General features: G+C 41.4%; 1 protein-coding gene across 2 annotated transcripts in view; it reads right to left on the bottom strand.

Annotated features, from left to right (window-relative positions):
• The window catches only part of Hspa4l (heat shock protein family A (Hsp70) member 4 like), a 42091-nt gene extending 32370 nt beyond the window's left edge, over positions 1 to 9721 (bottom strand). Inside the window, exons 1-4 of one of the 2 annotated variants that reach the window (XM_047566517.1) lie at positions 9573 to 9721; positions 8657 to 8854; positions 2752 to 2809; positions 670 to 810 (exon numbers count right to left, since the gene is read on the bottom strand). In XM_047566517.1, coding sequence (XP_047422473.1) covers positions 670 to 810; positions 2752 to 2809; positions 8657 to 8763 — 306 coding nt within the window. In that variant the 5' untranslated portion in view covers positions 8764 to 8854; positions 9573 to 9721. Of the gene's footprint in view, positions 1 to 669; positions 811 to 2751; positions 2810 to 8656; positions 9089 to 9572 lie in introns of those variants that run through there. The other variant, XM_047566518.1, reaches the window with a different exon arrangement.
• Positions 9722 to 13975: the final 4254 nt, after the last annotated feature.

The following is a 13975-nucleotide window of genomic DNA, read 5'->3' as shown; positions in this document are numbered from 1 at the left end:
TAGCATGTTTTCAAAGTTCATACATGTTATAGTACATTTTAACACTTCATTCTTTATTTGGCCAAATAATATCCCACTGTATTCACACACATCCTCTTTGGTTTAACCATTTATCAATTGCTGGGACATTTGAATTATTTCCACTTTCTGTCCATTATAAATAGTGCTATTAAGAATATTCATGTGCAAGTTTTTGTGTGGACACACGTTTCAATTTTCTTTAGTACATATCAAGGAAGGTTGGGTCAATTACTGGGTCATATGATAACTGTGTTTTCAGGTATCCTACTAGTTTCTGAAAAATCCAATTTTTTAAACTAATCTCAAACTAATAAGTTTGTCTCAGGATATAGAATTAAAAATTCAGGCTCCATCTTTTGGAAGAAAAATTTCCTTCACTCTTCTCAATACATTATAAAGTTCTTCTAAATTAGAAAAATTCATGGTAATTTAACATTTTTCTGGGTCTATTTTTCTAAATCACATGTGCCTCTGCCTTTACCCTATAAAAGATGTTGATTTCTTCCATGACAATAAAAGCATTATTTGAATTTAAGTTATTAAAATTGAATTTTTTTAATATCTCTTGGCAGTATGGTATAGCGGCAGTACTGTACTTGGTTTCTTTAGCTTGGAGATGTGATTGTATTCTAGGAATACATGGCTTACCTTGACTCCAGCACTTCCATTAGGCATCTTTTGCAGTTCATAAGGAAGCCTGATTCTTTCAGTTTGCACAATGGGATCATCAAACGATCGCCCATGAAGTTTTTTGAAGCCATGAATTGTATTTCTTACATTTGTGACTATCTGTTGGCAGTAAACACTTATATTTATCAGTGACTTAATGAATGCAAAATATAATACTATCCGAATACTTAAATCCACGGCCTTTTTTCTTACATCCCGGGGCTCAGACTTATACTATTTTATTTTTCTGGTTTCCAACTGGCAGTTAAGTTACAATGAGAGAGTATGCATTTTAACTATCACCTCCCAAATGCCCCCCTTAGACTACAAATCAATGTCTTCAAAAGAGAAAGATTTTTATCATATTGAAAAGTTTAAGTTTTGTTCTCTATCTACAACTCATCTCTTCATTTTCCTCAACACTTTTGCTCCAGTGAATTAGTGTTTCTGATTTCTCCCACTTCCATTTTTGTTTTTGTTTAAACTATTTTTTGGTATAGTTTTTCTTAATATTTAATTCATTGTGAAATGAATTAAGAGTACTCTCATGTACTAGTATGTTGCCTATGCATAGCTGAGACTTGCTCTTAGGCATGTGGCATGATACTAAGTTCAATTATCTTAATTTGTAAATGTCCTGTATTTGAAAAAAAAAAAAAAAAAAAAAAGACCTAGTACTTGCCCTCCTAGTGACTTTGAAAGACAAATAGATCCTGATCTTCAATTATGAGATGAAAACTACAGTGATGTCGTTACTTTGTTGGCCTATCTAGTTCCTAGAAGAACTGACTTTATGGGTTGGTTTCTTTAAACTCTAACTACAATACACTTAGAAGATCAGTCTGAATATGAGAGGAAAAACTCAAGATAAAAACATGTTCCCCCGAGTACTGAGTGTTGAACTCGGGGGCACTATCAACTGAGTTACATCCCCATCCCCTTTCTTATTTTTATTATGAGATAAAGTCTTGATAGGTTGCCCAGGCTAGCCTGGAACTTGGGATCCTCCTACCTCAGCTTCCTCAGGTGCTGGGCTGGGATCAGAGGTGTGTGCAATTGTGCCTGGATTAAAAATACTCACATATAGGGCAATTATAAAAAGAGAGCCGTGGCAAATATCATATCCAAAACATTCCTAGATAAATGAGTCCATTATGGGGGGAAAAAAAAACCCATTAAAGAAAATTTAAAAAGGAAAAAGAGACAACCTAGGTATGTATATAAAATGTAAGAAATAATTGTCAAGGAGTTTTTGGTGAACGGAAGTTAAAAAAAAAAAAGCGACTTACACAATGTTGAAAGTTATATTCTATTCATTAACATTCCAGAATCCTTGAAATTATTTAATCCTAAGCTCTCTATTCTGTGACTTTTTCAACAAAACTAACACAGATGCATTACAAAAGGTTGGAAATAATAATCTAGAGTTTATATACTCTTTATTATCATTAAGTATGAAAATATTGATTGGTCTATTAAAATGACACTTGGATGATGATGTAGTATCTTTTACTGCATCATCCTATAAATAGGACACAGGGCAAATATGTATCTGGGACATTAGGACAAATTAAGCAAATTCCACAGATGGTAGTGGAAGCAAGATGGGATTACCCTAGTGGGTAACTATTTTCCCCCACCTTTTACAAAAACATTGCTTACTACTGACTGAAGTGCATGTTCCAGAGTATGTGTCATATAAAGTGAATATACTAGGAAAAAATTAATGTCACACAGAAGTAACACCCTAGCTTTATAACTAAAGACTTGTTAAAAATAAAATTCAAGGAATTTATACAACTCAATACAAAATACATCTGGGGTTGGGTTGTAGTTCAGTGGTAGTGCACTTGGCTAGCATGTATTAGGCACTGGGTTCGATCCTCAACACCACATGAAAATAAATAAATAAAACAAAGGTATTAAAAATAGATCTAATAAAAGACGAAGACATCGGGATCTGTCACGTTTGCAACTCTTTGTTACCTAACATGGTATATTAGTTATCATGATTCAGTTAATTCTTCCTGTAAATCAAAACGGTCATATTATCAATTTTACCTGGCTCTTAGCTGCATTTCCAATGGCTCGAGTTCTTGATCCCAAAGATATACAGGCCCTAAATAAGGAAAACCAAAGTTTGAAAGGTATTTTTATATTAATGTGCTATTATTTTGCTTCTCCTTGTATAAAAATAAACTTAAAAGGATTAATATAATCATATTTTATTTTGAAAATAAGTAAATTAAAATTTTACACATACACCAGTTTTTGGTTCTGGGTATTAAGCACAGGGACACTCTACCACTGAGCTACATTTCCAGCCCTTTTTATTTTTCTTTTGAGACAGGGTTTCACTAAGTTGTTCAGGTTGGCCTCAAACTTGAAATCCCCCCACTTCAGCCTCTGAAGCTACTGAGATTGTAGGTATATACCACCACACTCGGCAAAATTTTACATATTTTAAACTTTCCTAAATAATGGAACAGTGGTCAGAACAAATGTTACAATTTTTTTAAGTGTCCTAATTACTGGGAATAATATGTTGGTTCCTAAAATTGTTTTCAAATTCTACTTGGATTTAAAACCTGGCTCACCACTCAACAGCTGAGTAACCTATTTGCTTCAGGTTTCCATCTGGATGACAGTGATAATACCTGTTCATAGGGTCAAGTGAGGATTACGGGAGTGAATCTAGACAAATACTTTGAACAATGCCTCGTACATAGACATTATATAAATGACTACTATTTAATTACTGCATTTAAACATAACATACATTATTCTATTTTCATCAAAATACCATTTCATGTTATGATTCAAGAAAATTTCCATGATTTTAGTTTTAACTACAGGAAAACAATTCAACCCATAAAGACAGACACTGTATAGAAGACACAATTCTTGTCCTTGGAGAATTTGTAGTCTATTGAAAAAAATCATCTTATAGAATATATAGAATTAAGAGTATTACTAAATAGCAAAAGGTAGAATAATCACTTCTAGAAAACAGAGCTTAGGAGAAGCAAGGAGAGACAGCTTCAGCATTAAGATTTGGAAGATGATTTAATATGTCTATCTCAAAGAAAAGGACATTCCTGCTATACAGGTTATTACAACTATGGTTTGCACCCCAAAGGTTTATGTGTTGGAAACTTGGTCTTCAATGTAATGACAAGGAGGTTGTAGAACCTTTAAGAGGCAGGGCCCAGTGGGAGATGATTAGGTCATAGGGAAAGGAGCAATGCCCATTTCATGCAAGTAGGTTGGGTCTTGCATAACTAGTTAGTTGTCAAGAGTGGGTTATGAGGCCATCCATGTGTATGGTTCCTTTCCTGCTTCTCTACCATGTTGCGGTGCAGCTAGGAATCCCTATCAACACCAACACTAAGGTGTTCAGAACCTCCAGTCACCAGAATCATGAGCCAAAGAAATCTATTTATAAAATACCTAAAGTATTTTATTATAGTAACAAAGAAAATAGATATGTAAGTCTATTTTCAACACGACAGCCATAATGATCCTCTTAAAGACTAAGATCCCGAGCCTCCTTTGCAGAAAACTCTCCAGTTTTGCCCTGACCTGCAAAGTAAGCTCAAGTCTTCCCAACAGTCAACATGCTCTTCGTGGTCTGGTCTTTGCTGTTCTACCCTATAAACTCAAGACAAGCACACAGGTCTCTATGCTACTTTGAGACAGTAAAGCACACTTGTGCTATACATACTGTTCTCTTTCTGAACACTTCTAAATACACCCATATGGCCTGCATTCTGAATTCCTTCAGGTGTCTCCTCAAAAGACAGCTTACCAGAGACACTATCCCTGATAATCCTATATAAACAATATTCCTGCTCCTCCCCAGTACATCTCATACCATTTTCCCAATTTTATTTTTCTCCATAGTATGTATCATCATCATCTGATACAATTTTTTCACTGACCATATTTTCACATCAGAATGTGAACTTCATAAGGGTTAAGTAAGGTACACCTCATCCCCCTGTTCTGTGCTATCCAATACGGCAGTCACTAGCCACATGTGCCCAGTAAAAATTTAAATTAACTAAAAGAAAAAATTCAGTTCTTCATATCCAATCACATTTCAGGTGCTTAATGACTACATATAGGTAGTGGATAGACAGAGAACAGGATATATCTAGAACATGTACAGAATAGGAAGTTCTACCAGACAACCATTGTCTGGTACATGGTAAAGGTCCTGACTGAATGTTGCTCCTATGGGTAATGCTTATTTGGATAGGAAGAACACACTTGGTTAGTTTCACAGGGCAATGTGGTAATATAGTATTGAGGCCAGATTAAGTAGAGTTTCACATTCCAGAATATAAATTTGAAATTTATTCAGTAGGTAATGGGAATTCATTAAAAAGTTCTAAATAATGCAAAGGACACTGATTGCGGGTATATAAAACAAAACAGAGAAGTAATATTCTAGATAAGAAATTTTCAAGGGCTGAACAAGTCACTGTTATGTTGGGGACCACTGGATTTTCAGGGAGGGCATTCATGTAGTAGATTCAACAAACGTTTGCTGAATAAGTTTTGCAGTGTTAGTTGCTAGTGATACAATGGTAAAAGGAAAGAATACTGCATACATAAAAAATGAAAGTAAAACAGGTGCTATAAGAATAGGTTAATAGCGGGAATTGACCTAGAGGGTCAAGAAGGCTTACCCAAAGATGTGTAAACAGTAATGGCACAGAAGTCGAAGAATGCTTGTTGGAAATCATTTTGATTACAGTATGAACTGATGTTAACAGTAATCTGTATTGGGATGGTGGTATTTGTGACTAAAAGGAATTGAGAGACATTAAGGAGGCAAAAATTCAAAGGACTTGGTAACAAACTAGATCTTCACTGTCCAAAGCAGTGGCCATGAACCACTCACACATGTGGACATTTAGTGTACATAAAATGTGGCTAGTCTGAACTGAGATGTGCTGATTTATTACATGTATAAAATATACCTTGGATTTTGAAGATTTAATATTAAAAATCTGTTTTAAAAACGCTGATTATACTCAAATAAGATTTTGGATGGAGGGAATTAAACAAAATATATTAAAATATTATCACCTGCTTTGTTTCCTTTCTAATGTAACTTCTGGAACATTTACAATTATGTCTGTGGCTGACATATTTTCATTGACAGTGCTGGACTATACAGAAGGAAGAGGCAAGTGACAAGCAAAACATCTAGATGATGATGCTATCCAAGAGACAAACTGTTTCGAACGACAGATCTGGAGAGGAACAATCACAAATTCTATCGTGAAAATTCTAAGTTCTGGTTACCTTTCAGACATATGAGCAGATATGCACATAGACACACATTTAAAATGTTAAAGATGATGATCAGATGGAGGAGGGGAATGGATGTTACTCTTCTGAGACCCAGTGAAAAACAGGAAAATAAGGATATAGTGGGAACCAATAGGTCTGGTGACATCTTTATAGCTCTTGGAAATAACTCCTCGATTCAACATATCCTCTGACCAAGTAAAAATGTATGTGTCAAATACAGAAATCTATGTGGATGACGGCACTGGATTGAAAAACTCATCTACTGGAGAAAATACCAGTCTGCCATCTTTCATTACTTGGACATACTTCCAGATACTTCTAATTTTTCAATACTGTGCTATTGAAAAATTCTGCACACTTGAATGAATAGAAAAAGTTTTTCTTAGGTTGACTTTCAACAGTTTATAGTGTATTTAAATAAGATTTGTTTTCTTTTTTTAAGGGTTAGGTTCTTAGAAATCTTCACACCTGTCACAAAGAAAATAAAATTCTTACCATTAGTAGACTCTCGAAGTAAAAAGCAGACAATTTTTTATTAAAGTTTAAAGAATATCTAATGTAACTAGGCTTGGAAATGCCAAGTTAAAGAAAGGTCTTCAAACTCTTTCCTTCAATTTTCTTTCAAAAAAATACCAGAATCTTACAAAACCATTGAATAAAAAGTACCTGTCAAGGGTTTTGAGAAAAATCGAGTAAGTACCTACTTCTCAAAACTTTTACATGATCCAGTAATAACAAAGGGTGGACACATTATAATAAACATTACATTAATTTATAATTTTTTATAGAAAAAGATAACCTCTTTCAAAAATTTTTTTGTTCAAGATGTACATGACTGTAGAGCGTATTCAGACAAATTATACATACATGGTGTATAACTTCCTATTCTTGCGGTTGTATAGGATATGGAGTTCAATGGTCACATACCCACATATAAACACAGGAAAGTTATGTCCAATTCAGCATAACCTTTTTATATTTTACTTCATATAAGCTTTTTCAACTACTATTCGGAAATTCCACTTTATACCTAGAAAAATTTACAATGCAGCTTAAATCTCAAATATCCGATGTGATGTTTCCAGATTGGATACTTGGAATAGAAATTCCAATTTCTCAGAAAATGCTACAAAATTGTTTCAACTTTTAAATGCCCAATGTCCCTTTTAGCTGGGGAGGGATCTTATAGAAAATAACCAAATGTTAAAAGAATAAAGTGTCAAAAAGCATGGATACTGAAACCAACTGAATTCCTTCTTTTCACAGATTTCTTCTATAACATATTTGCATCTTAAAAATGCTTATTCCCTTGAAGTTTGCAACTAGAATATGGAACCTTTTTTCTTTTGCAAAACTAGTTTCTCATGTTATTAAATAATGTAGTGTATGAGAAAAGTTAAAGATTCTTCTACATTACTGCTTTTCAAATAAGAGGCACACTTAAAAAAAAAAAAAAAAAAAAAAAAAAAAGTCCTGGGACCAGAGTATCTACATCTTTCCTCAACAACTGCCCTACAAAGTACATCTACAGAGTAAGAGCATACGACTACCCTGAAGTATTTTTGTTCAATAACAAGAGGATATACTCCTGACATAAATGACTGTGTAGAGTCAGGAACAGCTGCTGATGCAAGTTAAATGAAAACATGATCCTTTCACCTCAGAAACTTTCTACATTAGGCCCAGGGCAGTGGCTCACACCTGTAATCCTAGCTATGACAGAAGGATCACAAGTTCCAAGCCAGTCTTGACAATTTAGCAAGACCCAGTTAAAAAATAAACAAGAGCTAAGGATGTAGCTCAGTGGTTCAACTATCACGGTTCAAACCCCAGTACGATAATAAAAAAGAAAATTCCAAAGACCCCAACTTTCTAGATTGGATTAGGCTCATTAAATCTAAATTAGCATTTCCTTTCTTACACATCAACCCAAAATATCTCAGTCACACAAAATTCAGTCAATGGTAATCTAGACTTCTAAACGATGAGCAGCCTAAGTTTCACGAACCCTAAGTCTGGCCAGGTTCTCTGAAGAGCCACCGAGTCACTACTGTGGAGATGTCTGAACCTGGAAGAGCACCTCTCTTAGGACGCTGGTTTCTCATACCCTGGAAGGTGGCCTCTCTTTTTTCCTACGGGTTGGATTCACTGCAGCCCAATGCGGCCCCCATTAACCTCTACTTGGCTGAAAGTGGTATTTCCTGGTCCTTTTCCGGTAGAAAGTCTTAAGCGTCTGTGGCGACTTACACCTCGCGGAGGTAGGAGCACACAGTCCACGCCGGCCTCAGCGACCCGAGCGTGGGGCCGAGTCTGTGGCTTCCTCCTCAATACGCGAAACCAGAACTCCAGGGGGTAGGGCAGTTCCAGGCTCGGAAATCTCTTTAAAGAACCTAGCGGACTCGGCACCAGAGGAGAAACCAGAGTTCCAACACGTTCTGTGCCCACATTCTGGGATATAAACACGCACGATTTCAAAACAAGAACGGTAGCGGTAAATCTGGGGGAAATTCTGGCCAGAACCAAGGTTCGCGCCGGGAGGCGCAGGCGGCCGCGCCGCCCTCCCCTGGCCAGGCCCCGCCGCCCCGGCGGGCCGCGCCCCCGGCCCCGGCCCCGGCCCCGCCCGGCCGGCCGCGGCACTCACGGGGTGCACCTGTCGCTGTACTCGTTGGCGATGGTCTCGATGCCGCCGCTCCTCGCCACGGCGATGTAGCAGTTGAGGAAGCCGAGGTCGATGCCCACCACCGACATCCCGCCGCCTGAAGGTCGCGGCGCGGGCGCCGAAGCCGCGGGTGCGGGTGCCGCGTCCTCCGCTGGGCCGTTGCTGCCGGGGCTGGGAGTCCTAGGGGGGCAAGGGAGAGAGGGCCGGCTCGCTCGCCAGAGCGCCCAGGGCAGGGCGAGGGGCGACCGCGGAGGGGAGAGGCCGCCGCGCCGCAGCTCCCGCGTCCCGCCGCCGCCGTCTCTCCACTGCGGTCCGGCCGCCTCCAACCGGCGGTTACTGGGGCCCGCGCCTGCGCGCTCGGCCGCCGGGGAGGCGCGCGAGCCGTCGCCCAGCGCCCGAGGCAGCTCCCCGCCGCGCCTTCGGCCGCTTCCGTCAGCGCTCGGGCAACGGCCGCCCGAGCAGCTGCGGGTTCGAGAAAGATCTGGAAAGCAGGGGCGGCTCGGCCGGGCGGGGCCAGGCGCGCAGGCGGGGCGCGCGGCGGCTGCGCGCTCTGCGGTTGGGCAGGTGAGCCGCGCGGGCCGGTCGCGGTCGCCCGGGCGCCGAGGGGGCCACGCCCGCCCGCTCCCCACCCGGCTCTCCAGCCGCCCGCGCACCCACCCGCCGGCCTCGCCGCCCCGAGGGGCCCAGTGCGGCCCGCGGCGCCGCGCGGGTGGCACTCGCCCCGCCGCCGGCCGCGCCCGGCTCTGTGAGGTGGCGCCCATTGTGCCGCGCGGGGCGCGCGGGATGCGCGGGCGGCCGCGGGCCGCGCGTTCGGTGGTTCTCCTCCCGCCAGGGGGCCGGGCGCCGAAGCCCAGGGACTAGAGCAGGGGGCGCCCTCCCCGCCCGGCGCCGCGCCTACCCTTCCCCGCCCCGCGCCTCCTGCGCTGCTTGCGCCCTGCGGTCCCGTCCCGGGTGCCTTTCTTGGCTCGCTGTGGCTGCCGTCGTGGCGGCGGGCTTGTCACTGGACGGATCGGAGCCCTCGCTGCCCTCACTTTCCCCGCACTTCAGGAAACTCAGGTGCCTGAGGATCAACGCTGCGGCCAGAGCGGCCGCCGCGAGCGTGGCTATGGCCCCTGCGGCTGTTGCTATGAGGAGCGGGAGGTCCATGCCGAGGGGCCGCGCTGCGCCGAGCGCGGCGGCGGGCAGTCGAGGCCCTCGCGCCGCAGGCCGGCCACGCGGCCTCCCGGCAGGCAGTGCGCGCAGAGCCGGGCGGGACGCGCCGCCGGCCTGACCCCGGGCCTGGCCGGGCACCGCTGTGTGCTGATGCCGCCTGTTTACCCACCGTGCCCGCGAGTCCTTAAGGAGCTGCAGTGCTCAGGGTGAAAGGGGAGAAAAGGTGGATTCCAGGAGGAGGCGCGGAGCCGCCATCGCGGTCTTAGCTACCGAGAGCAAAGAGCGAAGACCGGCGCGGGTGGAAGGCCTGGGCCGCCTCGCTTACCTGCAGGTCTTCTGGCACGTGACGCGCCCAGTCCCGGGTTCAGACCCGGAAGCGACAGGGTCCGCGTGCCGCTTCAGGGTTGCGTGATCGCAGCCCGGCGTCGCTGATGTCGCTGTGCCGTCTGCTGTTGGAGTGTGGGACCGGCGCTGATGTGCGCACGCATTGCATCTGCGACTTTGTTGTACTTTTTTCTTTCTTTTTTTTTTTTTTTCTCTCTTTTTCTTTACAGAGGATTGATCCCAAGGCCGATTTACCACTGAACTACATCCCCAACTCTTTTTTACCTTGTAAGTAAGGTAACTTGCAAAATTGCCGAGGGCCTCCCTAAAATGCTGAGGCTGGCCTCAAACTTGTGAGCCTCCTGCTTTCAGCCTCTGGAGTTGTTGGGATTAAGGTGTAAGCCTCCACGCTCACCTTGTTTTCAATATTGGCTATTTATATTTTTATCTAGATCTTCAGCTTTGTTGGCACAAAGTTGATGAGTTAAATGTCTTCTGTAGCTATATTTTTCTCATTCTTAATATTTATATCTGTTCTTTTTTTTGGTTCATATCAGTACTAAATAGCTTTTGGTTTTCTTGCTTTATTATGTCTTAGTTTCCTAATGAGCTCTTTCCTCTTCTGTTTTTATGTTTCTTCTTTCTCTAATCTCCAGAGTTAAACATCTAGATCATTAATTTTATCATGTTTTATAATTCATACATCTGAAGCCATAAATTTCCTTCTAGATAACCATTTTAGCTACATTCCTACCTGAATTTTCAAACAGTTGATAAAGAAGAGTAGGCAACAGAAATAAAAATATTATTGCTGATTACATTAGTAGAGAGAATACTTGGGTGCCTGTGGGCTTGTAATTGTTGAACCCCACAATTAAGTAGCTCTACCTAACTAGTCACAGTGAAACACACTAATGCCATATTCCTGCCGGGCCCTGTAAAACCTATGTCAAGGAGGGAAAGAACAAAGTGTAGACTCCCAAGAAAAGTGAAAGTGAGGCTAAAGTATTCCCAGGTTCACTAAGTTAAGTCGCTTCTCCCACCAAAAGGTCTACGTTTTCCTCTCTCAGGCTTATCTGGGTCATCAACTTGTTCATCAGTTTGTTTCCATCATTGCTCCTTGCATCCCACTTCTTCCTTTTGGGTTTTCTTTCAGTTTTTGTCAATAAAGGTCTCTGAGTGAACTATATTTTGTTTTTGTCTGAAAATATTAACAACCTAACTTCTGAATAATAATTAACTCTAGTTTTTTGTTGTTTTGGTGCTAGGGATTGAAACCTGGCCTGCACACATGCCAAACACACTCTCTACCACTGAGTAATATCCTCACATTCCCTAGAATTTCCAGTTGAAATTACTTTATCGTATCTTTGGTATCCTTTACTGAAGAGTCTAAATACTGCTCGTTTTTAAGTCATGAGTTTGTCTTTTTTTCTTTGACTTCAAAATGATGTGTTTAATTGTGGATTTTCTATGTTTATTCATTCAGAATTGTTAACCTGAAGATGAATGGGTTTTTGAGGTCACAAAAAAGTATAAAACATTCCTTTGAATATTCCCTTACCCTTTTTTTCTCAGGTTCTTCTGGATCTCTTATTAGAATATATGGGTTTGATAATGGAATATTATTCAGCCATAAAGAAGAATAAAACTATGGCATTTGCAGGTAAATAAATGGAGTTGGAGAATATCATGCTAAGTGAAATAAGCCAATTCCAAAAAACCAAAGGCCAAATGTTTTCTCTGATAAGTGGATGATGATACATAAGGGAGGGTGGTAAAAGTAGAGTGGAGGAACTTTGAGTTGTGTAGAGGGAAATGAGGGGAGGGAGGGGGTGGGAGAAGGAAAGAGGAGACTGAGAGACATCATTACCTTATGTACATGTATGACTTCACAAATGGTGTTAATCTACATTGTGTATAACCATAGAAATGAAAAGTTGTACCTCATTTGTGTACAAGGAATCAAAATGCAGTCTGTAAAATAAAAATATATAAAATTTAAAAAGAATGTTTGGGTTTATTAATTTAAACCTCTGTAACCTGTAGATCCTCTTTTGTTTTGTCATGTTTTTAATTTCAAATATTGTACTATTTCTAGAGGTTGTTTTACAAACTTTTCTGTATCTTCATACTGTGTACTTTTTTCTTTAAAATATCCATTAGCTATTTTGGACATGTCTAATTTTATGTCCATTAGTGTATTCTATTGCATTTTAAGTTTGGGTGCTAATTCTGTGGTTCTTATCCACTAACTGACATGCAGTGCTTTTGTTTCCTGTGACTTATGGTGCTCTGACCCTGAATTCATCTTCACTAAAGGCTACTTTTTCTGAGATTTTTGCATCCTTGGTCATGGAAGTATTCCAGAGAGGTGCTATAGTTTTGTCAGCTCTGAGAGTTTCACAGGTTCTAACAGTTTTAATGCTTTCACGTGGGTTCCGATACCATAGGGCGTGAATGTTCTAGACTGTCGTGGCGCAGATTTGAGTGTTTTGATTTTTCACAGCTTTTGTTTTCCTATTCACTGTTGAGGTGGTTGGAAATCTCGTCTACCATGAGTTTGTTTTTATTTTCCTGTCTCTCGTTTATAGCTTCACTGGACAATTTATGTGGTTGGTGGGTATGGTTTGCTTGTTTCATCCCTACTTTAATCAGGGACCAAGTTCCTTCCCAACTCCTACCTGTTATGTTTTCAAAACCACCCTAGCTGTCATGTGTGGTGGTACAGGCCTGTAAATCCCAGCAGTGAAGAGAGGCTGAGGCAGGAGGATTGCCAGGTTCAAGGCCAGCCTCAGCAATTTAGCAAGGCCTTGAGCAATTTAGTGAGGCTCTGTTTTAAAATAAATATCAAAAGGGCTGGGGATGTGGCTCAGTGGTAAAGTGCCCCTGGGTTCAACCCCTAGTATCATAAAAATAAACCAAATAACAACTGGCCGACCGACCAACCAACCAAAACTAACCTAGCATCCATATATTTCTGAATCCCAGGGGCTGCCACAGTGGCAGATTCCAGCTACTACCCAGGCCCTGTGTTTCCTTTGTTTCTGACATATGGTACTCTCCTTTTATTTAAAAAAAAAAAAAAAAGGGCAGGCCAAACAACCCTTTTGGATATTTTTTATATTTTTGTTTTTGTGGGGTTGAGACATCTGTGTCAGAAAAATATGGCATTCTGGTACATATTTAGCAATACACTTACAAGTATCTGATGGTCCACTTCAATTGGATTGAGTTCAGCTCTCTGGTCTAACTTTAGTTTCTCCATTACAGTGCTAAGCTATTGTCTTGAAGCATGCTTTGTTTTTCCCCTAATAAAAAAAAATCAGTGATGTTTTCCCATTATCTATCTAAATTTCATCCCAGCATGTGAAGCCCTTCACAGTTTGCATGTTCCCTCTCCAATGTAAGTGTTCCAGGTGTGGCCTCCAGGGTGATAGGCCACAAGGGCTTCTCCCTCACCGTCAAGATCAAGGCCTTCATAAGAGGCCTCAGGGATCAGCTAGCTTGCTCTGGAGCATTTCTGCCTTGTGGAGACACAGCCTTCTGCCCCTCAGAGGGTGCAGCCTCACCAGACACCATGCTGGTGCCTGGATATTGGACTTCAGGCCTAAAGAACAGTCAAAAACAAATTTCTGTTCCTTATTATATAAACTACCCAGTCTCCAATATTTTGTTTTAGCAGCACAAGATCACAACCCCTGATCAACTTTCCAACCTTCTTGTGTCACATTTTTCTGTATCAAGCTTCAGCCAATCTGATCAATTTCTGTTACACAAGAGCTGACTTTCTGCACCAGGTGTTGTTCCTGTAACCTCTGATTG

Source organism: Sciurus carolinensis, chromosome 10, assembly GCF_902686445.1.
Source record: "Sciurus carolinensis chromosome 10, mSciCar1.2, whole genome shotgun sequence".
Lineage (NCBI taxonomy): Eukaryota > Metazoa > Chordata > Mammalia > Rodentia > Sciuridae > Sciurus > Sciurus carolinensis.
The sequence above is the reverse complement of the archived record's forward strand: the minus strand, read 5'-3'. Positions and strand labels throughout refer to the sequence as shown.